Source organism: Zingiber officinale, chromosome 1B (genome assembly GCF_018446385.1).
Source record: "Zingiber officinale cultivar Zhangliang chromosome 1B, Zo_v1.1, whole genome shotgun sequence".
NCBI lineage: Eukaryota > Viridiplantae > Streptophyta > Magnoliopsida > Zingiberales > Zingiberaceae > Zingiber > Zingiber officinale.
Genome location: NC_055986.1, coordinates 123884590 through 123909510, shown reverse-complemented (window position 1 = coordinate 123909510; position 24921 = coordinate 123884590). Strand labels below are relative to the sequence as shown.

Below are 24921 nucleotides of genomic sequence, written 5' to 3'. Positions count from 1 at the left end.
TTTAGTAAACACGATTTGGATCTGATTTGAGTCATATGGAGAACTTAAGGAAAATGTGCACGTACAAAAATATTACATTTTATATCATTCTCATATTATACATCCACATTTGATCTATGTCATGAAATTAGTACTATGATTATTATTGGCTCTTGTCACAATTATAGTAACTCTAATTTGTTTAGTCCTATACTAATTGAATTAATTGACTAGATTGTTTAATGAGATATTTAACTCATAAAGTTTTAACATGTTGAACTCAAATAAGGTATTATGTGGTACATACAGAATCAAATATAGTCCAAATAGGAGATTAAAAGATTATGTCTTCATTTAGTGAGCTAATAATTGAATTAACAACGTACACACAAATTTGCCATTAAGATTAAACTCCATTAAGTGATATAATCTTTATGCATTAAGGGAGAGTATATTATTGCATGTGGATTCAATATATAGATCTAATAATCTAATTCATTAACATTAATGAACTATTAACGAGTTATGAGCTTTATTGGATAGTCCGCCAAGATATATAAGGAGTCTAACTTGATTTGAACATTTTGACTTTCACTACTTGTTCTTCCTGCTCACATCTCCATTGAAGACGAACTTTGGTTGTTGTCCAATTCCTTCATAAGACTTCCACTACATTATAGGAATTGCTCTAGCGACGACGAGTAAGGAACAATGACTCTAGCTTTGGAGTCGGGTCAACGTTCAAAATGTCATTATTTTTAATTTTGATGTAGCTTTATTGTAGATAATAATTATATTATGTAGATGACTTTGATTGAGATATCGCATTGCTTTAGTTTCTCTCATACACACGCTCGCAAAGGGTGCAAATCTAGAATTCGAATTGCATTAAACCCAATTGACAAAGATAATGAATGGCCATCACTCGGCAACGGCTCAGCATCTCTTTTAAAGAAGTTATATTTAACATAGGCCTCGATAGCCATAGCATCCCTCCCCACTTGGGCAGGTCAGTCTACTTTGTGTGCGTACTTGACACTTGATTGGGTTGGGCACTTAGCAACTCAGCCCTCCCAACTAGACAATCTGAAATTTAATACATCAAGGCCATCTCAACATATCATACAAGGTTAAATTTGTTTGTATTCAATATGCCATTTATAGTCCTTTACTTGATCTTATACATGTAAGATTGTGTAACAGTTCAACTAATATAGGCTTTCATGGTACGTCTAATCAGACATCTTAACTCGATTAGTTTAATCAACCTACTCAGTTCACGTTGCCCCAAACTAATTTGCCAACTGAACAATTTGCTTAATTTGTCTTAACTCAATTCGCTGTATTAATTTCCTATATTTATTTTCATTTAAATTTTGAAATAATAATTTTGCTCTATCCCCCCTACTGACATAATCGATCTACTTAACCTAACCAACCTAATGGTAACCAACCTGATGATATCCATTGACATGGCCGATCACTATATTTGTTTAGCTCAATCAATCTACTTGACCACTTTTCTAGACCCACTTCCTCACTTTGCTAGACTAATCCATAAAATTCCACTACCGACCTATGTAGTCACTTTTTTATTAATATTTCAAATCAAAGTAATAATCCATTTGATACCCTAATTTGTCCAATCCATGAACCATTTGACTTGATTGGTCTAATGATTTCATAGTTTGTATGATTTTCACTCATTTTATTTATTTTTCTTGTACTTTCTAAATGATAACTTTATCCAATTTTACTTTTATATATATACACAATAATTTTTCAACAATGCTACGTCGATTATGTTGTAGTTTATTTTTATCCCATAGATATAGTCCACTACAAATTAAAAAAACATGATTTTAGGGACGAATTTTTTAAAAATTTTCATCGTTAAATTTTTACAACAAAAATATATTCGTCCTAAATCAGTCGTTGCTAAATTTTGCAACGAAAATAAATAATTCATCCCAAATTTTACGACGAACTATAATTTTTATCACAAATTTTGTTATAAATATACACCATATAATGTCTTTAAATTTAGGACGAATTTTGGTTCGTCCCAAAATCCGGGTTTACCCGAATTCCCAATGTTCGCCCCAAATTCGGGACGATCCAGATTCATCCTGAATTCGGGACGAACCAGATTCGTCCCGAATTTGGGACTGGGACGAACCAGATTCGTCCCAAATTCGGGACGAATCAAAATTCGTCCCTAATTTAGAACGAACTTTAGGAATTGAAGGTAAACCCGAATTTTGGGATGAACCCAAATTGGAGACGAATTTTGGTTTGTCCCAAATTTGGAACGAATCAATCCGTCCCTAATTTGAGATGAACATGGGTAATTCGGTGTGGGATTTTGGGATGAACCAAAATTCGTCTCAAGGTTAGTCCCAAATTCGGGATGAACCCGAATTCATCTTTAATTAGGGATGAATCCAAATTCATCTCAAATTTGAGACGAACCCTAGTTCATCCCAAATGTTGTCCCAAAATAAATAAAAAATAAAAAAATCTCTACATTTTTATTTTATTTATCCTATTTACATATCAAATACATTATTACATAACCTAATCTATAAATCTCTTATCATCCGTATATCCAAATTTAAAATATATTAGTCAAACTTCAACGCACATCATATTTATACACATCCAAACAAACAACAAAACTACACATCCCATATCAACATTCAAATATGTCAACTCAACACACATCATATTTACACATCAAAACAAAAACTAGTTTGGTTCAACAACTCATAATCCAAATAACAAATACTTCAAAGCATCTAAAGAATAAGAAAATCCACTATTGTAATCCGGAGATTTTTTTTTTTCTTATACACCTATATATTCTTTTGTTAAACGTCTTGTCCAAATCAACCGTGTCCTCATCCTGTCACCATGTTATGTTATGCTTTTAAAATTATTCATCCAATTGATCATTTGATAGTGCAGATATTCTTTTACCTAAGGATTTCAATAACGAATGCATATGTTCTACTATCTAGTTTTTGTGGCACACTATATGAATTATCAATATATGAATATGATATGTCCTAATACATGGTTATCATAATATATCAGAGAATTAGATAGCAAAAAAATAGCATTTATCCTTATTTGCATGAAACATACCTGAAATAAAACTTTTAATTAAACATAATAAAAATGTATAGATCATGTAATCAAAAATACATGTATCAAATATTTATGACATAATAAAAGTATTGAAATATATATAACTAAATTTGCATAGATTAATAGTAGACAAATCAAAAATATAAAACATGGCATAACATGCAAAGTATCAAGATAAAATAAAAATATAAAAGAAACTATAACAATACATGCTAAAAAAATTCTAATATAAAGCTTACCATAAATTAACTAAGATTTGCCACCATCGCCATCATCATGATCACCATCACTGGGAGGATTCTGACTTGGAGTAGAAATTAATTGAAAATGTAGCAAAATCAATTCCTGATTTAGGTGCATTTGTCTCATTTCTTCATCCCTTTCATTTAAAATCTCCTTCAACTGTGAAACATCTTTCAGTCAAGTGATTCATCTGCTGGGTCTGTGAGGAGAAAGAAGATAACGACCAACTCTATGGGTTCTGCTCAAAGAATTCATTCCAAACATCTTTCCTCCTTTTTTGACCCTCCACTCGCCTGTAGCCATAAATTTAAATCAGTACCAATAGATGGCTCAGACCCCTCCATATTTGCACTAGCATAACCAGAACATCTCTGTGCTGCCTCTAGTTCATTATATTCCTCCTGTATTGTAATAAAAAATAAAATATAATTATAATAACATTAATTTAGGAACGCAAGACTATAAAGTTATAGTGGGTACATTAATAATAGAAGCTAAGTTATAAATTTAGATCCAAAATTTATTTAAACCTTGATTGCTCTAGCTCTGTCCCCGCTCCAAGTCTTATCTTTTTTCTGAAAGGTGCGGGTAAAAGTTTCTATAAATGTAGGCTCCTTTCCTAGTTCTTTGGACTAAAAAAAGATGATTAAAGATAATTAAATAGTATCAAATAGATTAAGAAAATAATGGGAGTGCTAAAAAATTACCAATCTACGTCTATGCTCATCAATATTGATAGATCCTCCTATATATACAACAGACATGTCTCCAGAATTAAAAGATTGATTTGTTTTATTCTGGTGACTTCTTGTTTTAAACTCCTCAGTTTTCCAATAATTGATAATCCTTATCCAGTTTTCCTCAGTGATGAATGGTATTTTTCCCCTTTGACTTCGCATGATTGAGTACATGGAGAATGTGATCGCCATATTTTTTTTTTATGAAAATCCTTCTTATTTCCATCTCATCACTCATGTCCCAAGTGAATGATCGCTGTAATAGAAAAATAATAATTATTTATATATTTAATTTCATTTAAGATATAAAACAAATGAGATATACCCTAAATTCACTCCACCATAACTCTCTAGTCGGTGCTGGAGTGCTAGTATAACTCATCGAGTCCTCTCTCCAATGGTTATTCACGATTCGATTAATCTCGTGAATAACATGGACAGAATTATCGAACCTATTATAATTTACAAAAAAAACAGGTTAAATAATTATGGAAGTTGAAAAAATAAAATATTTTAAATTTACTTACGAATCTCCACAAGGGGCTATAGACTCTCGAGTGTCTGGCCTCTCAACAATCGAATGTCGGGAAGGAATGGAAGAGGCTACTAAGGACTCGATCAACGAAGGTACAGCCGAAGGGGAAGGCGATGGTGCACAGGAAGGTATTGTTGAAGGTGTATGGGACGGTCCTGCAGTGTCTGTCTGATTAGGTAGGGGCATAGATACAGTATATGTAGGTGTTGTATGCTGAGCTCTCCATCTGCGACCACCTCGTCGAAAGAGATTCTGAAAATTCAAACATAGGAAAATTTTAATACAAATTTGTTTGATAACAAATAATATGAAACAAAAAAACTTACCATATTTCCTAAGAAAAAGTGAATCCACGAACCCCCGAGAAGACGATAAGATATAACTTCTAATTATCTATAAAAAAAATACAGAGTATTAACAGATAAGATATATAAATTTAAAAATAAAACAGTTTTGTATATAATTGAGACAAATAAACTAATTGAGTTATGAGTTTTGGGAATTGCAAATTGGAAATATCATAAATTTATTATATTAATATAACAAAACTTACTCATTATAAAAACTCAAAGTTTTCATTGTCCTCCTCCTCCTCATCATCATCATCATCAATTTCAGTTGTATCCACGTTTATCACTATTCCTGTGGGATCTTGTAACATTGGAATAATATATTCTTTTATATGAAATGTATTAGTAACTTTCTCTTATTGATAAGCAATGTCCTCCCAATGTTCCTCAATTTTTTTCCGTGCATTAGTTTTACAAACAACCCACCAATCAATTTAATTTGTCACATTTCAAACTAAGATATGAAGCATAGAATACTTGAATTGCTTGCTATGCCAACACAAATTATTCATATTTTTTATACAATCTCTTATGATTTATTTCAACCAAATTATATCGTGGATGCACCTTCATCCCTCTGATAGGGTCAAACCAGCGACACATGAATAGAATAACTCACATTTCTAGGCCAGGGTATGCTACCTCTATAATTTCATCCAGTAAGCCATAAAAATTATTTCTTGCATCTCCATCATTGGATGACTTAACACAAACTCCACTATTCATTGTAGTATTTCCCATTCCATATTCTTGAATATAAAAATTATATCCATTTATGAAATATGCTGGCCATGTGCGTACCAATCCTTTCGGACCCCATGCTAGATAGATAAGCAATTCTTGCTCAATCTGAGCTTGATTATCATGAATCTAAATTCAAATTTGACAATTATTACAAACATTCATATTTGAAATTCAAATTTAAATTGACTACTTACAAATGATTTGAACCATGGTGCAAATTCTTCTTTGCATAAGCGATCAAACTCTTGTGGTGATAAGCCAGAATATAAGTTTTCAAAAATCCTATGATAAAAAAATTTAAATTATAACACTAAAAGTTATGACATAAGAAATATAAAAGATTAAAAATATATACTAATTCATAATATGACGATAGTTCTAGACAAATTAGTAAAATATATGTATGAGTTGCTCATCATTCTTGACCAGTTAAGTAACTCTCCTTACATGATCCACTTGGTCGACCAAGGTAGTTAAAAATTGAGACTGAGTTTATATTGGGATCAATTGGACCTTCATCATTTCTTCCTGATCTCTGTTGTTTGCTTTGAACATGAGGTTCAAAATAATATGATGCAAAAAGTTGTTACCTTCTCCACAATATATGCATTAACAATAGATGTTTAAACATGTGCCTTATTTTTTATTTTTTTTTCTTTAAATGATATAAGAATCTGATTGCAATAAAATAAATTATATTAGATTAATTATAATAAAATGATTATATTTTTATGCATTCAATTTGTCGAAATATAACAGATGAAAATTTTACCTTTCAAATGGATACATCCATCGGAAATGGATAGGTTCTCCAACTTCAGCCTCGTATGGCAAGTGAACCAAAAGATATTCCATGGAATCAAAAAATGAGGGTGGAAATATCCTTTCTAAATTACACAAAATAATTGGAATGTCTCTCTCTAACGTCTCCATGTGTGAGTGTCTCAAAATAGTTGAACAAATATCGTGTAAAAAAATACTTAATTCTGTAATTGTACCCCATACAAAATTTGGTAATAGTTGCTTAAAAGCAATAGGAATAAGCTTTTGCATAAATATATGATAGTCATGACTTTTCATACCAATCAATTTGTATTCTGTCATATTGATACATCTTCCAAGATTATAATTAAACGAAATCATCTAGAAATTTCATTGATTTCAACAATTCACAAACAACATGCCTCTGATCCTTATTCAATGTATAAACTGCCTTTGACTTTGGCCCCCTACTATTTTCATCCACATCAAGAGTGGGTCTTTTACAAAGGAGTCGCATATCTTTTCTTGCATTGAGATTGTCTTTAGTTTTCCCATTGATATCCATCACTGTATTTATCATATTATCAAAAAATATTCTTCTCAATATGCATTATATCGAGATTATGATGTATTAAATAACTAAACCAATATGGTAAATCTCAAAAAATACTCCGTTTTGTCCATCTATGTGTACTTCCATAATCATATGTTGTACCATGTGAGTCTTTAATAATAGATGAAAAGTATAGCACTCTGTACCAAATATCTTGACCTGTCAATCTTAATGGTGGAGGTGTTCTTTCAGTTCTATTCCTAGTGAATTCATCTTTACTCCTTCTGAAATTATGATTTAGTGGTAAAAATTATCTATGACAATCAAAATAACTCAGCTTCTTCCCATGTTTCAATCTGATTGATTTTGATCTCTCCATACATATTGGGCATTTTAAGATCCCAGCGGTACTCCAACATGATAACATACCATAAGCTGGAAAGTCATTTATGATCCAAAGAAGAGTAGTTTTCATTACAAACATCTGATTAGTATGGACATCGTATGTAGGAAAATCTTCATCCCATAATTGTTTCAATTCTGCAATCAAAGGTTGCAAATAAACATCTATTAACTTCTTCAGATTTTGCAACCCAGGTACAACCAATGTTAAAAACATATAAGGTGTTTTCATGCACATTCCAAGTGGAAGATTATACGGAGTTAAAATAACTGGCCAACATGAATAATTTTTCCCTGATTTGTCAAACGAAGCAAATCCATCGGTACAGATATCTAATCTAATATTTTGAGTCTCCTTTGCAAATTCTGGATATGTTCTATCAAAAATTTTCCACACCTCTGCATCTGATGGATGACACATTAGTCCATCTTCTGTTTGATGATTTGCATGTCACGTTATATGTTCAGCAGTTGTCTTTGATGCATAAAGTCTTTGTAACCTAGGAGTTAAAGGCAAATAAAATAACTGACTGTATGATTTACGTCGTTGTTGACTTCTTCTGATGGTCTTGTACCTATCTTGATTACAGAATTTACAAACATCTGCATCTGCATCATCTCCCCAATATAGCATACAACCATCTCTACATACATCAATTCTTTCCACTGGAAGACCTAATTCTTTAATAAGTTTTTTCATATTGTAAAAATCATTGGGCAATATATTATCACGCGACAATGCCTCTTCAAAAGTTTGAACAAACTTATTAAAACAATCTTCCAACACATTAAACTCAGCCTTGACATTCAACAGTCTTGCGGTGAGAGATAATTTTGTGTGAGTGTTACAACCAGCTCATAATGGTTCATCAGCAGCACTCAAGTACTTCTTGAAATATAACATATATTTCATCAACACCTGGTACTTCTACCTCCTCCAAAGGAAATGTATAAGTAGTAAACATTTGTTCAACTGGTGGAGGATAACTAGAACTTGTACCATGCATGTCCGGATTGAAATTCTGACCTGCTGCATCAATAATCATCCTCTGATATGGATTTAATTTATCATAATAACTCTGATCACCACTAACTGAGACTTGTATGTTTCGTGCATAATCATCATCAGATATGAACGGTTTACCATGAGATGTCCAATTATAGTACTTCGGGATAAATTCAAATCTACAAAGATGTTCTTCAACTTTATCACAGAGTAAAAATTTGCCATTGTGACACTTTTTACTAGGACATCTTATCTTATTGTCATCCATATATTCAACTTGACTAGATGCAAAATTCAAAATTTGCCTCAAGCCAATGATAAACTCATCAGTTAAACCGTGACGATCAAGCAAGTTTTTGTTATACATCCAACTTCTTTCATTCTGTATTTTGTTTATTTCCAATAAACTATATTAATAAAAATTATAAGATAATATACTAATGATGAATATGTACTTAGTGCACATACAAATGAAATAAAATATAACAAAGAAAATAATAACATCAGATAGTATAATAGGCACATTTATTTCATTATTCCAATAAAGTTGGACAGTATTAACAAACATATATAACCTGTATATCTAGATATAAATAAACTATACTTATGTTATCATTATAAATAAAAAAAATTAGATATCCTTACACTAATGCTATCATTATTAAAATAACATATCTAGATACATATACCTAACAACGGAGAACAAAGATGAGCGTCTCTCCAAGCCACATCAAATACAAATTAACCTGCATAAACAATAATACGAAGTTTTCAATCATATATAAGAGTACACAACCAAATATACTATTGGACACCCACAAATATTACTACATTATGGGTCGACAGTAACCGTAGGGGCCAGCAACGGTTGTTGGGGCCGGCAGTAGTAATCGGCCCGCGGCTGCCAGCAACCAGCTAGGGCCGCGACTGCTAGCATCCAGGAAGGTCCAGATCCGGCGGCGCACGGCTACCAACGGCCAGTAAGGTCTAGATCCGACGACACATGGCTGCTAGCGGACAGTACGGTCTGAATCTGGCGGTCTGCGGCTGCCAGCAACCAAGAAGGGCTGGATCCGGCGGCCGGCGGCTACCAGCGGCCAACAAGGGCCTGATCCGGCGGCTCCCGACGGCTGCCAGCGGCTAGCAAGCCCCGGATCCTGCGGCTCGCAGTTGGCGTGCAAGGGTGGCCTCAATGAGGAGGCACCGCAGTTGCCGTGCAAGGGCAGCCGCACGACAAGGCGAGGCGGCTGCTATGCACCAGCAGTTGCACGACATGGCGCTGCCATGCAAGGGGAGACGCGACGAACCCACCGGAGATGAGAGAGATGAGAGAGGAAAGAAACTCGAAGGTTACCTGCCGGAGATCGTGGAATCGTGGCCGAAACAAAAATTCCACCGCCGCCATTGTGAAAAGAAGAAGAAGAAAGAACTTAGGGATGTGGGAATGATATTAGGGTAAATTTGGGGACAATTAAAAATTCGTCCCCAAGTTCATCCCGAATCTGGGACGAAATTTAGTTCATCCAGATCTGGGACAAACTTATAAAAGTTCATCCCAAATCTCTATTTTTTTAAATTGAGGAATAAAGTGATAAAAATACGGATGCATGACCTAAACACCTTAATTGGAATTATACGAAATGAGTTCCTATGTGTTCATATCGATCTCCTGATCACAATGATGGCCTCAAACATTTTTTTCACTCAATATTTTGAGGTTCATAAATTTTTTTATCAACAATTAAAATTTTCATTTCCGAAAATTTAAAAACCTCAAAATATTAGGTGAAAAAATTATTTCATGTCATCATTGTGATCAGAAGATCGATACGAACGCATAGAAACTCGTTTCGTGTGATTCCAAGGTTTTTAGCTCATGCATCTACATTTTTGTCACATTTTTTTTAATTTAAAAAAAAAATAGAAATTTGGAACAAACTATGAAATTCGTCCCTAATCTGAGACGAACTGTGAAGTTCATCCCTAATCTAGGATGAATTGTGAAGTTTGTCCTAGATCTGATTTTCCTTAAACTGGGATAAAGAAAATTTACTCTATGTTTGTGACAAAAATATTTTTTTACCGCAAACCTTGTAAAATTTCCAACGAACTTCATATTTCGACCCAAATTTGTAACAAAATTTACGACGAAAGAGTGTTTGTTGCTATTTTCCCACAATTATTTTTTCATTGCTAATTAGCGACGATTTAATTATTCGTTGCTAAATTCATAGTAAATTTACGACGAAAATTATTTGTACTTAGAAGATAGATACAATGATCAAATTTTTAGGAAATAATCTCTGGAATAAAATTCACCCTAATTAGAGAGGTAGTTCGGTCACGATAATTTACTTTCTTTATCTCGTTAAGGTGAAGAAAATTTGAGATGTGCTTTACCACTCTGTTGCATCTTTTCAAAAGCAATTAAGCACGGGGGCACTTTCCAACAATCCCTTTCCCCTTCGCCTTCCCATTTCCCTTTAAGGTAACAAAACGTGGCCTTTAACAACACTTTCTTTCCCTATTAAAAGCCACGGCCAGCTCACCATCAACTTAAACCATGAAACTTCATTTCCTTTCGGCCTCAACTCAAAAGCCCCGCCCAACCCTACCTTAACTGCCCAAATCCAGCATCTGCTGCCCTCCAACACGTGGCTCCGCGACCTTCCACTTTCGACCGAATCAAGATTGCGGTGGAGATTGATCGAGGGAAATGGCGGGAGGATCTACCAATAGGGAGATAGATTTGGAACGTGCTGCATTAGGCAGCGGTCGGCAATTAATGGCATACCTAATTGTTAGGCTCGCGTCGCCTCTATGCACGGAAATGGAAGTGTCCGTAAAGGTGGATTCGGGTTTGCTTCGAGTGGTTCGGTTCGGTATTGGCTCCAATCACAATGGCAATTGGAATTAGAATTGGTGCCACGATATTAATTCATTATTATTCTTAAATTTTTTAATTAGAATTGCACTAGGTATTCAATTTAAATCGATTAATTTTGAAATGACTAATTGATTCTATAACAAAATTTCATCGATCACTAAGATAAACTAAAAAATAATCCTAATATATCAACTAACATTAATAGAAATCCATCCGTTAATTCATCCAAATCGAAACCCAATCTTTAAATAAAACTAACTATTCAACTGTACCATTATCTTGATTCCTCATGCACAAGTTCACGTGCATTGTCTCTCTTTCATGCTCTAAGTTACTTATAAGCTTAATTATAATCATCTTCCGTGTTGACCTTGAGACGAATTGATGGAGACACTGGGGACGAACGTATTCACCTTTTGCCACAATTAATTATAATCATCTTGCCCTGGAGGGACAGGTGGTGAATGGATGAAGATTTACCATTTGAGGTCAAAAAGACCTGGGGCAGGGACAAGCGCTTCACCTTTTGCCACTTAATTATAATCAATTTGATCGAATTCAAGAGATTATTTGGTGATTTTGTGTTTAAAAAAAAAATACTAAAGATAAATGCAATGCACACAAATATGCTTATGATAATTTTCTACACATTTTTAGACATCAATGGAAGAATCGATTTTGCATATTCATTTTTTAGAACACTTTTGTTTATTGGCCATCAACATATTTAGTTTTAGAAGAATGAATAGTGGCATCTATATATTAATATATTAATGAAACTAAATTTAAAATGTAACAAAACAATTAACAAAATTAGGGAGTTAAACTTTCTAATATGTGGGATTATATAGATCATTTTTAATTTGGAAAATGTGTCCATTTTCTTATTTAAAATCTAAGACAAATAAAACAAATAACAAGTGTATTTTGTGGTAGTTGTCGTGTACCCAAAGCTTAATTACAAAGCTAATTTGTACAATATCAAGTGATCACTACTGCGTGCGATCATATATATGTTGCGCTAGCTCTAAACAACAAAGCTCGTCCACTTCGTGTTCAATTTATATATATGATCGATCATTCGATCTCTAATCAAGGATCAACTACCACAATATTATTATCTTAAAATTTAATTTAGCAACCAGAAATCCTCCAAGGACCAAAAGTTGTCGCTAGACTCCGTGGAGAAGCCTTCGGAAACCATGTCGTCGGCGTGGTGGTGATCACCGCCGATGATGTTGTCGTCGCAAACCTGATGAACTCCACTACTGACGTTACCGGCGGTGTCAACTTGAAGCGCGCTAGTGCTAGCGTCGTCAATAATCACCGGGTTGTTCTTGAGGCTTACAAAGGACTCACATTGTTTGAGCTTCTTTTGCACTCGAGTCCGCCAGAAGTTCTTTATCTCATTGTCCGTCCGTCCCGGCAGCTGCCTCGCGATTTTTGACCACCTCACAATTTTACAAAAAAAATCAATGAACGTCAATTATATATAAAAGAAATAATATTTTTGCCTAATTCATTCAAATAAAACCAGATTAATTCTTTCCATTGCAATTGTCATTTAATTGAGACAATGAAACTGGTAAAAAAAAAGACTGAGCAAGTTATCGACCAGGGAGTGACCCTAATCTAGGCATATCTACCACTCCGTGCACGTGCTCAATCTCTTAGATCCGCGACTAATCTATGGACCAATTAATTAATTTTGTGGGAAAAAACTCGGGCCACCCATTTCATACCCCGCCACCCAAACCCTGGCTATCGAAGTTGTGGCTCTCCTGCGCCGGATGCAGCCGCCGGAGATTTCTGGCCACACATCTCCTCCCATTAATACCGCCCAATCGAGTCCATGCACGTCGTATTTAATTGGCTATCTCCAACTCCATGCGCATCTTCGTGGCTCTCCTTCTAATTCCAAGATCACGCGGCACTCAAAACCCTAGCTAGCTGCTTATCTCGCTGCTTCTTCTCGCTCACCTGTTCCCCCACCGGGCGTGGAGCTCCATGATCAGCTGCTGCTCCTCCGGCGTGATGTTCCCCCGCCGCACGTCCGGGCGGAGGTAGTTCAGCCACCTCAGCCTGCAGCTCTTCCCTGTCCTCTTCAACCCTGCACACACGAGCGATGTTGCAATATACATTAGCAAAGTTGCAATACACGTTAGCAATACCGGCAGAGCGAGCGATGTTGTTCCAGACACCCTCGCCGTGGTTGGAGATGTAGTTGATGAGGATGAGGTCTTCCTCCATGGTCCATGGGCCCTTCCGCACCTCCGCCTCCTGGCTGCTGCTTATTCTCTTGTCCATCACGATGGATTCCTACGCCATGAAAATTTAAGGTCGAGGAGTTCAGTAACAGAGAGTTAATTTTATAGGAGATGATGATGATGATGATGATGATGATGATGAGTACTTGTGGTTGATGAGGTACAGTGTGAAGAGAGTTTGTTGAGGGATATGTAGATATATGCATGCTGAAGAGTAGAGATATATAGGGTTTATTATCTAATTTGAAGTTTTAGGCTCTCTCTCTAGCTCCAAATTAAGGATACTGAATGATACTAGCGAATGCAAAATAATGCTCTAAAATTAGTTTTAGGGCAATGTATAAAAGAAGGGAAGAGTTAACACTTTGTAACTTATGCTATGTGCGTGTACGAATATACATATAGACTAACTGAAATATCTTTCAAAGTTCGGTGGCTGTCACTTAGGAGAAGATTCCTCTTTAATTAATGGACTTTATGACCACTTATTAACAACTGTAAATTGTAAAAAATATAAACCACACGTGTGTACGTGGGTGCATGTGTTATATATACGTGGGTGCATGTGTTATATATACGTGGGTGCATGTGTTATATATATACTTCTTGGAATTATCTGTAATTGGTAACTAGATATATTGCCTATGATAATTAATTGACAAGAAAGTAATTTGATAGGGAGTATTTGGATTGCATGCATACCTTACTCTCCAATTTATCTGTCTAAAGTAATTTCAATTTGATGTTGGCAATTGTAAATATCATGCCTGTCATAAGTATAATGATCTAAATGATAGTTGAATAGATAAAAGAATTTATAAATCTCAATAATATAATATTATTAACTTTAGATCTAAATCTTTATTGATTTATTTTTAGATTTTATTTAAAAAGTCTCATATTAATGAAGATATCTTCATCTTATAAATCCATAATTTTTTTCATATATTTTAAATGTGGAATTTTGATTGTATTTCCAACAATCCTCCCCTCAAATAAAGGATCACCATTATTCTTATGGTCTAAGACTCCCCTCAAGTATCTGGTCACCTTTGACTTGTTTCAGACCTTCCCTCAAACATTCTATCACTATTGACTTACTCTAGCTCTCCCTTTAAGCATCCAATCAATCAAGATCACTCCTCTCCTCTAAAACTTTTTCACCACCTACAGTTCACTCCCTCAAGATTTCCACCAAACATCAAGCATCCAATTAATCAAGGTCATTCCTCTCCTCTAAGACTTTTTCACCATCTAAAGTTCACTCCCTCAGAATTTCCGTCAAGCATCTGGTCACCCTTAACTTACTTGGACTTTTCACTTAGAGTTTAGTTCACTCCTCTGGGAACCCCCCCACCTCTTTCGTTCAAAGTCATTATTCCACTCACATGGCTCGATCTGAATCATTACTTTGATACTCTTGTTAGAACCAAAAGAATTCATATATCTCCATAATAGTATGATGCTGTCCGGCCACTTTGAGCTTAATCCCTCATGAATTTTTTTTTTTACCCAAAAGACCTCATGGATCAAGAGCAAGTCAAATTATAGGGATGGTGAATTTGCTATAGAAAGATTAGAATTCTACTATACTAATGAACTCATAATTTAAGTGAATGTAATTTAATTCATTCGAATGGTGAAAATAATGTACCGTTTATTTTGGGAATGGAAGACTGATTTTCTTTGACAATTACTATACTACTAAGGCTAGTTGTTTTCGAATTTTGGATTTGAAAGCAACGCCAATGTCAATCCCCGATTGTGGGTGTGATATTTTAGTGGTATCAGAGCCAAGTTCCCCATAGCCGAGCTGGGTAGAGTTTTGTTGAGAAGAAAATAGCTAGAAAAAAAAATCTCGGCTTAAAACAACCCAATTCGATCGACCCAGTAATTCGATCGAATTGGATAGGTTGAATAAAACACACTATTTTCAAACTTCAAATAGCCATAAATTTTGATCAAGGAGTTTCAACTATTATAGTATATGCACACAAAGTCTTTTCGAGACCAATCCATATTCATACCCTTTCTCGTATGAACTCCCGACTCTTACAAAATTTCACCGTTAAAGGATGATGTACCCATTTTTCCAAATTTTCTTATAAAAATTTGACTTTCTAGCTGCACCCATTTTCATATTTATACCTTGACATTCTGAAATTTTTGGTAAAACTTTAAGGGTGTGTTTAGTTTGCACGTTTCTCATTTTTAATTTTTGAAAAATACGCGTTTCTAAAAAATGATATTTGGTTTGTATTTTCTATGCCTATTTTCTAAAAAAAAAATAGCTAGCATTTTCTGGAAAAATAGAGTCATTTTTTATTTTCTAGAAAACACGCGTTTTTAAGAAAATAAAAATGAAACATGCGTTAACCAAACGCACCCTAAGTTTTTATATATATGCATATGATTCATTTATACTAATTGGATGAAGGCTTGAATTTAAAACCCTTATCCATTTTGTTATCTAGTTGTACGTTAACAAATTTTGCGTGACAACCATTATCCATTTTTTTATTTATTTATTTTTTAGTACGTTAACTAGTTTGAATTCCAATCATTATCCATCATTTTTGTTGGTACGTTGATATTATGAAATTTTTTATACAAATTCAAGTTATATATATATATATAGCCAGGAAGTTAGAGAGAGTGGTTGAGGAACTAAAAATTCCCTTAATATATGAACAACGGGAGAAGACTGAATTACTAGAATTAAGAGACCACTTCCGAGCAGATATAACACGATTTGCCTTCTACTACCATGTTACAGAGAAATAACTCAAAAACACACTAGAGGAGTTGCAAGAGGCCCAAGAAATAATTGGAGGACTTACTGCTCTCAAAAGTTCGCTATTAGAGCTAAAAAAATCTGCAATAACAGATGGATCATATTCAACAGGAGTATGATGATTACTACAATCAAATGGAGAACTAGGTGCTAGAACTTTAAGACACTATTGAAGTCCTTGGTGATCAAAAAAGGCCTTAATTGAAGTTATTGAGCAATAACAAGGAGAAAGTGATAATGAGGAGGAGGAAGAGGAAGAGGATCCCGAAGAGGACCCTATGGAAGAAGAGGATTAGGGAGACGGAGAGATAATAGACTAAGCAACGGACATTTGAGAGTTAGAGTAGATTAATTCATATTATAATATTATGTTATTTTATTTAACTATTTATGTATTAAAATCATTAAAATGATCTTTTCTACTCTGCCCTAATATTGCATTGTGCATCCCCACAACTATTATTAGGATATCATAATCTTGTAAGAAATGACACCACGAACTAACCATAACCCACGCTACGCTTACCCTAGGGAAAAATGACAACGAAGCAGGTGGTAGTGAACAACACACTTCAAGGGTTTGTAAACCCAGTTACTAATCAACCACCAACACCAATCCCTAAGTCCATCATGAGTCCCTTCGGAGGGCAAGAGTTCCGAGCTTTGATGGGAGGTTAGGCAAAACTGGTTGAAGGAGATAGAGAATCATTTCTGATTTCTAGAAGTTCCCCAAAAAGTTAAACTGGAAGTGGTAACCTTATTCCTAGTAGACAAAGCTACAAAGTGGTGGGAGAGCATTGCACCTTCCATGTCTGAAAAGGGGTCAATCACATGGCAAAGGTTTTGAGAAGCCTTCTTGAGGCAATACTTTTCAACTATCATGCGACTTCAGAAGCTGACTAAATTTGAAAATGTTAGAATAACCGTTGAGACCCTAAGTTTTGATGTTTGGGTAAAGATTTAAGTTAGATTATTGTTGTATTTGATATGCACTTATGAGTACATAGGATGCAGGTACAATAAGGTAAAGGAAAGTCCAAGTATGATCTTGACAAAGGAAAAGTCCAAGTGGAATCTTGGCGATGTAAGTCCAAGTATGTAGTCTTGATAACGTAAGTCCAAGTGTGACTTGGCAAGGTTGAAGTCCCGGAGGTAAGGATCCTCTTGGCAATGGAAGACCCAACAACAAGAACAAGGCCGATGGAAGCTCCTGAAGGCAAGACATGAAAGATAGGGAGGCATCTGAGGGACACAAGGTTGATAGAGGAGGGTAGAAGGTAAGGTCGAGAGTTGTGTGGGCAAGGACGAGTGTATGAATGATTATACTCGGAGTAAAATCCTAGTGTTAGGGTTTACCAGTCTACTGGAGTATGTATCAATCAAGTGGTAGGGTTCAGTCGACTCGGCAGTCAACTAGGAGCACACATAATGCTTCTGTTCGCTCAACCCTTGTGGAGCAGTCAACTGGTCATGACATCAATCGACTATTATCAAGTCATTGGGGTGTAACGATCAATTTTCTACAGAAGCCAATCAACTAGTGACTTTACTAGTCGACTAATAGTGGGAAAACAGCTTGGATGTTTTCCCCAAGCTCTATATAATGGCGCTTGGAATGACTGGTTTAGGTGGTAGCAATAGACTTGGTTAAAGCCTATTAGAGTCCCTAAAGCTCTCAGTGTGATCTTTGTGTGTGATCAAAAGATTGTGGCTAGGTTTTTCCATGGAAAAGAAGGATCAAGTTAGCCGAAGTTTTGGGGATTAATCCATTGACGGATTGAGGGATCATCTACCTTATGGGCAGTCGTGGAGTATGAGCCCTAATCTTCGAACCACGTAAATAAACGTGTTAGAGATTTGATTGTTTTGTTTATTGCCACTAGGTTTTAGTTATTCTTTGTTTGTTTTGGTATTTCACTGTGCTAACAAACGTAGGAAGAGATTGAAGATGGTGATTGGCTATTCACCCCCTCTAGCCGGTGTCAAAGATCCTAACAATTGGTATAAGAACGGGGTTCTATTGGACTAATCGCCAAGAGTAGCAAGTGATAGAGGAAGAAGATGAAGTTGGAAGGACCATTAGGATGGGATATTCGAATCCCACCTCCATATGATCGAGAAGACTTTGATTATCGGAGGAAGCATTTGAAGACTTGGTTCCAAATGGATTAGGACAATTAGACCGCATTGGAAGTTCCTTTCTAAACTCCAACGGACAAGAAAGGGAAGTGTCTCCGACCTCGATATTGGACCAAGGAACAAAGGAAGCAATCAGAGACGAACAAGGAAGTAATGTGAATTGTATTAAATTTATTACCTTCTACTATTGTGTCACGTGTAGGTGAGTACAAGTGTGCTCATGAGCTATGGAGCAAGCTAAGGTAATTGCTCTTCATGAAGACCCTACAAAAATCCAAGAAGTGGGGGAGCCTAAGGAGAAGGGCTCATTAATCCAAGAGGAGGAGAATGACCGATCAGATCTGGAGACGAGCTCAACATCTGAAGAGAAGGAAGAAGTGGAACCCTTCACATTTTCAAGTGAGGAAGAAGTCTTAGAGGCTCAACCCTCAACTGAATCTACCAAGAAGAGCACTAAAGCCCACATCAAGTGTTTTGAGTGCGGGGAGATGGGGCACTACAAGAGTAGGTTTCTTTCAATCAAGAAGAAAAAAGGAGTAACTCCTAAACTTAATTCAATTCATTTAGAATCTAATTTGAGTTGTAGAAAGAAGAAGGAAAATAAACATATTAGATGCTTCATGTGTGGTGAACGAGGTCACTATCAGACAAAGTGCCCAAGGAAAGGAGAGCTCAAGAAGATGGAGCAACTAAAGAAGTGGAGGAAGAACGGAGGCTCGTGTCAAGGGGAGCTCCAAAGGTAAAGGGTAAGGTAAACCCTAGTTTAAATTTGAATTCAAATTTAAATTCTTCAATGCATGCTAAAAATATGCTAGTTATTTACTCATGCATAATTATGGATTTAGGTATAACGATAAGAATAGCATTAACATGGTTGATAACCCCAAGAAATCAAAGTTTAATGTCAGACCTAAAAATAGAAAACCTATCCCAGTTAAGGGAAAGGAGGTAGGAAATGATCAAAGCATTAATCCCAATAAAGAGAGACATATGTCTAGGAAGGGTTGGTCTAGGAATGTCCAAGGTGGGCATGTTGATTCTAGGACTAAGAACCTAGAAGTGGAAAAATAATCTTTAAGGGCAAAGTTTGATAGGTTAGAGAAATCTCTTGAGAGCACTACAAGAAAAAAGCTAATAGACAACGCTTTTAAAGCGTTGTCTTTGTGCCTGAAAAAGCGTTGTTAAAGGCACTGTTGTTAAAAGTCTGCTCAACGACAACGCCTTTAAAGTGTTGTCGTTTATAGCGAAGACAACGCTTTTAAAGCGTTGTCGTTTTTAGCGAAGACAACGCTATTACAACGCTTTAAAAGCGTTGTTATTTTTTTATAAAGACAATACTTTTTGCAACGCTTTAAAAGCGTTGTCGTTTTAAAGAAAAAAATTTTAAAAAATTATTTTAAAATCATTATTTTTATATTTATGAAACTATTATTTTTCTTTTACCATGTCTAGATTCGAATTTTACATATAATCAACTCAGCTAATGATTTCAAACTCATACCAAAATAATAGAATTCTGACATTGAAGTAATATTAGTATTTAATTACATAAGAAGCTAGTAAATATCAAAATTAACACTAATTCTGTTTCAAAGTAGATAGTGATATTCCTCTAACTCTTCCAAAATCCAGCTTCAGTTCCACACTGATGGAAACCATCTGCTTCTCTGTGAACTTGGAGACAGACTCTGCATCAAATTCAGCAAATGCCACCCTGCCACACAACATTTCTTTCAAGATTCTAAATTGTTCGAAACAAGTACTTTCCTCTGAATAAAAATTGTTTCTAGCATTAGTTCTAACCTGAATTCATTCCTCTTCTTCAGTATAGTAGTCCAGTCCATCCCCACTTGAGCTCCTGTTAGAACAAGCAACTCAAACAACATCCTGCAAGTTTATCCATCTAAATCTTGTCAACATGTAAATTTAGTTGAAATTTGTGTAGATAAGATGAAGAAATTTGTGGAAGTAATCACCTGTCATCATGAACTGGAACTCCCCATTCCTCATCATGATAAGCAACATACACAGGATCTGTGTATACATTAGTAAGAGGATGGAACAATTAGTAATTTGCCCTAATTTTTCTTTGAGTTTATTGTAATTTGTAAAAGCCCTCTTTTGGTACCTGAACTCAGTGTTATGAAGCTGCACTTCTTCTCTTCTTGGGAGGCGCTCATGGCAATGTCGGGACACTCAATAGAACCCGCCAACTCCTCGATCTTGGCCGGAGTCCTCCCGTAGTGGGCGATCTGAAACTTCCTCTGGGCTTGCATGAGCGCGGCGTGCTCCCTCTGCGCACCGGCGACACTCAAGTGAGATTAACATAATATAATGTTTATGCTAATAAAAATAATATACAAGTTTCAAGCACACTCAAGTGAGATTAACATGCAATCCTGAAATCAAAGCAAAAAAAAAAAATCATTTTGATATGCATAACTAGTACACAATGTTTCCATCTTTATTTATTAGATAGTTGCCTTGGGTTAGTCTTAAAAGTTTTTCTGAAACAAGGTTGAGAAGTGAAATGTAGTATGCCTCATTACCCATCCTTGCAATGAGATTCAAGTTTAAAATTCAATTACCTGTTAATGATCGCATCAACCACAATTTGTATTGGATTTGCATCAGTAAGCAAATGAATAATTTCCATAGCATGTTTAATTATGCAGACAACCATAAGCTTCTTTCCATTGTTCCGGCCATGCATCATCAAAGAATTGGTAAGTCTTTCAATAATTGGGCACTGAGCCTTGCGGAACCTCTTACCAGAATATCTTCCAGCAGTATGAGGAAGGTATGTAGCATGTTTTGGAGGAGTCACAGCGATGTAATCAGCAAGAGACATGTCACTGACCTGGAGTTAGCAGAAGATTAATCTAATCTTGTTGGAGTAAATAATAGGAGAACATCTCCATTTTATGACTATGTGGATTGAAAGATGTGTTGCATACTATAATTCAACTAAAAAGTGTGCAAATAAATTTAAACAAACATAATTTATCCAGTATTTGCTCTTTATAGGCATATTGCAATTCAGATACAGTATGATGATAAATCAAAGTTCACTGTTTGCTCGATCATGGAGCCATGTTTGGTCGGCTACTATAATCTTATCTCTGTTTGTGCAATCTGTTGCTGGTAAAATAAAGCGTAGGAAAAGTTGGGTAATCAGCGCTTGTACAAGCTATTGCCGGTAAATCAATAAGTACTCCACAAAAATCTGTGAACTGATAGATAATAAAGGTCCTATTTTTCATTTGTGCATACTGAAAAATCCTAGCTCTCTCAAAGCATGAACTGGTTATCTAAAATTCCAAGTATTACTAACACATCATGCAAAGATTATATTTAAAAAAAATGGCAGATAAGGCCTAAAAATATCGAAAATCAACCTTAAAGCAGATCATACGTGCTAAATAACATCATGAGATTCACATGGTCAACGCAGGAGCTAAGAGCAACAGGCTGCGGAAACACCACGGAGTGAGAGTTCTAACCTCGACATCGTCGAACGACCAGCGATTAAAGAGCTTAACCTCCTGTTGCTGGATTGCCATCGACACAGAGTAAGGATTGTAGAGATGCGCGGGCTAGTCCACCAACGGCGGAAAGAAAAATCACCACATCAAACCCAACTCCAACGGGCAAACGTAAACGCCACTATGGTTGTAACCAGAGCCAAAAGCTACTGCACGAGGCTCAAACAGCAAGAGGAAAAAAAACAGAAGGGATCCAGAAAAAAAATAAAAGCAAACCAGAACGGAAGGCAAATCTCTAGAAAAGGATCGATCTGAACAGGTTCAGAAGGGATCCAGAAGCGAGATCTAAATTCTAAAACAAATCGAGGACAAAAAAACTTAGAGATCTCTCTAGCAGAACCACGAAGCGATCTAGAGGGCTTCAGATATCGAGTACCTTGCGTGAACGAAGGCCAGAAGCCGGAGATGGGACTGGATACCCACGAATCGAAGCAACGTTCTCGAGGGATGCTCGCGTTCCGCCGGAGAGTTCAAAAGGAAACCTTTTCGCCTTCGCCCGTTGAAGCAAAAGGAAGAACTGCTCGATATCGGACGAGTAAGAGATTAATCCCACGAATCAAAGAGATTGGGCAGTGTGAAGGAAGCGTGAATGAGGCGACGGAGGCGAAGAGATTAATCCCGCGGTCTTGACGGAGAGGAGTTTGGAGGAGTGGTTCGCGGAGAGGGGTTCGCCAGAGAGGGGTTTGCCGGAGAGGAGTTGGATGGAGAAGGCCGCGTGAGATGAGGAGTTGGGAGAAGGGTTCGGGTTTTCTACTCCTTACTTAGATCCAACGGTTTGTATTAATCAAGATTTAGATGAGAATTTAATAATAGACAATACTTTTTAAAAAGCGTTGTCGTAGATGTTGGAGCAATCTAGGTGCCCTAAGTTTTGATGTTTGGGCAAAGGTTTAAGTTAGGTTTATTGTTGTATTTGATATGCATTGTGAGTGTGCAGGATACAGGTACAACAAGGAAAGTCCAAGGGTGAGTCTTGGCGGTGTAAGTCCAAGCATGTAGTCTTGGCAACGTAAGTCCAAGTGTGATCTTGGCAAAGGAGGAAAGTCCAAGGATGAGTCTTGGCGGTGTAAGAAAAAGCATGTAGTCTTGGCAACGTAAGTCCAAGTGTGACTTGGCAATGGATGAAGTCCCGGAGGCACAACCTCTTGGCAAAGGAAGACCCGACAACAATGACAAGGCCGATGGAAGCTCTAGAAGGCAAGACGTGAAGGATTGGGAGACATCCGAGGGACACAAGGCTGATGGAGGAGGCTAGAAGGCTAGATCTAGGTTGGTCGGGCGAGAACGAGTGATGAGTGAATGTACTCGAGGTAAAATTCTAGAATTAGGGTTTACTGCAGCAGTACTGTAGCGTTACTATAGTGTTACTGTAGCAGTACTGTAGCAGTCGACTGGTGCACTGTAGAGAGCCGTTGAGAGAGCCGTTGGGCTGACACCAGTCGACTGGTGCAAGGACCATTCGACTGGTAACGGGCAAATCAGCTTACTAATTTGTTCCAAGCTCTATAAGAAGGAGCTTGGGATGGCCGGCCAAGGTGACGAAATTAGACTTGGTTAAAGCCTAATTAGTAGTCACCAAACGTGCTCAAGGTTCTCTTGTGTCCAAGTGTTCTTGTTTGGTGTTGTGGTGAGGTTTCTCCACCCACAAGGAGTTGCTTGAGTAGCCGAAGTTTGTCGGGGGTTAATCCACCGAAGGATCGGGATCGTCCACCTTACGGACAGCCGTGGAATAGGAGCAAGTTATCTCCGAACCACGTTACATTGACGTGCATTGGTTTACATTTCCTTTCTTTGTCTTTTAGCTTTCATATTCGTATTTAGTTTCGTATTATTCCGCTGTGCAACTAACGAATACGTAGGAAGCCATCGATTTTGGTGAGACGCTATTCACCCCCCCTCTAGCGGGCACATCGGTCCCAACAAGTGGTATCAGAGCGAGGTCGCTCTTCTACGGACTAACCGCCAAGAGAGCAAGAAGCTGGAGGAAGAAGAAGATGAAGTCCGAAGGACCGCTCGGATGGGATATCCGAATTCCACCTCCATACGACAAAGAAGACTTCAATTATTGGAGGAAGCGGTTGGAGACATGGTTCCAAATGGATTTGAACCAATGGGTTATCTTGAGTGACCCATTTGAAGCTCCTACGGACAAGAAGGGTAAACGCCTCCGACCTCGGTATTGGACCAAAGAGCAACGAGAGCAATCGGAGGCGGACAAGGAGGTAACGAGAATTTTGCATAATTTACTACCTTCTAATATTTTGTTGAGTGTAGGTGAAACCACAAATGCAAGTGATCTTTGGAAAAAGATCATTGGCTATCATGAAGACCCTATAAAAATCCAAGGAGTGGAAGAGCCCAAGGAAAATGGCTCATTGGTCCAAGAAGAGAAGGACCAATCCGATGTTGACAAGAGGTCAACATTCGAGGAGGAAAAGGAAGAGGAGGAAGAGAAAGAGAAGGAAGAGGTGGAAGAGGAGAGATCTTCCACATCCTCAAGAGATGAAGAAGTGGAAGAGTCCACATCTTCAAGTGAAGAGGAAGAACAGAAATCCAAGGAAGAGGAGATCTTGGAAGCTCAACCCTCTACTTCAACTACCAAGAAGAGCACAAAGGACCACATCAAATGTTTTGAGTGTGGTAAGATGGGGCACTACAAGAGTAGGTGTCCTTCGCTTAAGAAGGTAAAAAAGGTAAATCCTAAACTCACTAAAGTTAATTTAGAAACTAATGTGAGTTGTAGGAAGAAGAAGAATGAGAAGAAGCACATTAGGTGCTTTACATGTGGTGAGTGGGGTCACTACCACACAAAGTGCCCAAGGAGAGGA

At 36.6% G+C, this 24921-nt stretch overlaps 2 protein-coding genes across 2 annotated transcripts; both read right to left on the bottom strand.

The window, feature by feature from the left end:
- Positions 1-3378: 3378 nt before the first annotated feature.
- Positions 3379-13814, bottom strand: LOC122041746 (MYB-like transcription factor EOBII). Its single transcript, XM_042601535.1, has 7 exons — positions 13520-13814; positions 13329-13458; positions 12491-12799; positions 5198-5227; positions 4435-4561; positions 3666-3773; positions 3379-3531 (listed from the first exon to the last, which is right to left on the bottom strand). Exons 1-7 carry the CDS (start codon positions 13653-13655, stop codon positions 3379-3381), a joined length of 993 nt encoding a protein of 330 aa, XP_042457469.1. The 5' UTR covers positions 13656-13814.
- Positions 13815-20164: 6350 nt separating this feature from the next.
- Positions 20165-22120, bottom strand: LOC121995247 (40S ribosomal protein S5-like). The gene is made up of 6 exons (XM_042549061.1): positions 22052-22120; positions 21137-21408; positions 20677-20842; positions 20525-20582; positions 20352-20435; positions 20165-20262 (listed from the first exon to the last, which is right to left on the bottom strand). Exons 1-3 carry the CDS (start codon positions 22109-22111, stop codon positions 20725-20727), a joined length of 450 nt encoding a protein of 149 aa, XP_042404995.1. The 5' UTR covers positions 22112-22120; the 3' UTR covers positions 20165-20262; positions 20352-20435; positions 20525-20582; positions 20677-20724.
- Between the last annotated feature and the right edge of the window lie 2801 nt (positions 22121-24921).

What these genes read in the sequence shown, in the direction of transcription:
- LOC122041746 (XM_042601535.1), bottom strand. Translation starts at nt 13,655, where the DNA reads ATGGACAAGAGAATAAGCAGCAGCCAGGAGGCGGAGGTGCGGAAGGGC. An exon ending in CAACATCGCTCGCTCTGCCG is followed by an intron (nt 13,459 to 13,519) that starts GTATTGCTAACG and finishes TCGTGTGTGCAG; the next exon opens with GGTTGAAGAGGACAGGGAAG. An exon ending in CACGCCCGGTGGGGGAACAG is followed by an intron (nt 12,800 to 13,328) that starts GTGAGCGAGAAG and finishes TAAAATTGTGAG; the next exon opens with GTGGTCAAAAATCGCGAGGC.
- LOC121995247 (XM_042549061.1), bottom strand. Translation starts at nt 22,111, where the DNA reads ATGGCAATCCAGCAACAGGAGGTTAAGCTCTTTAATCGCTGGTCGTTC. An exon ending in GGTCGTTCGACGATGTCGAG is followed by an intron (nt 21,409 to 22,051) that starts GTTAGAACTCTC and finishes TGCTAACTCCAG; the next exon opens with GTCAGTGACATGTCTCTTGC. An exon ending in GTTGATGCGATCATTAACAG is followed by an intron (nt 20,843 to 21,136) that starts GTAATTGAATTT and finishes GCCGGTGCGCAG; the next exon opens with AGGGAGCACGCCGCGCTCAT.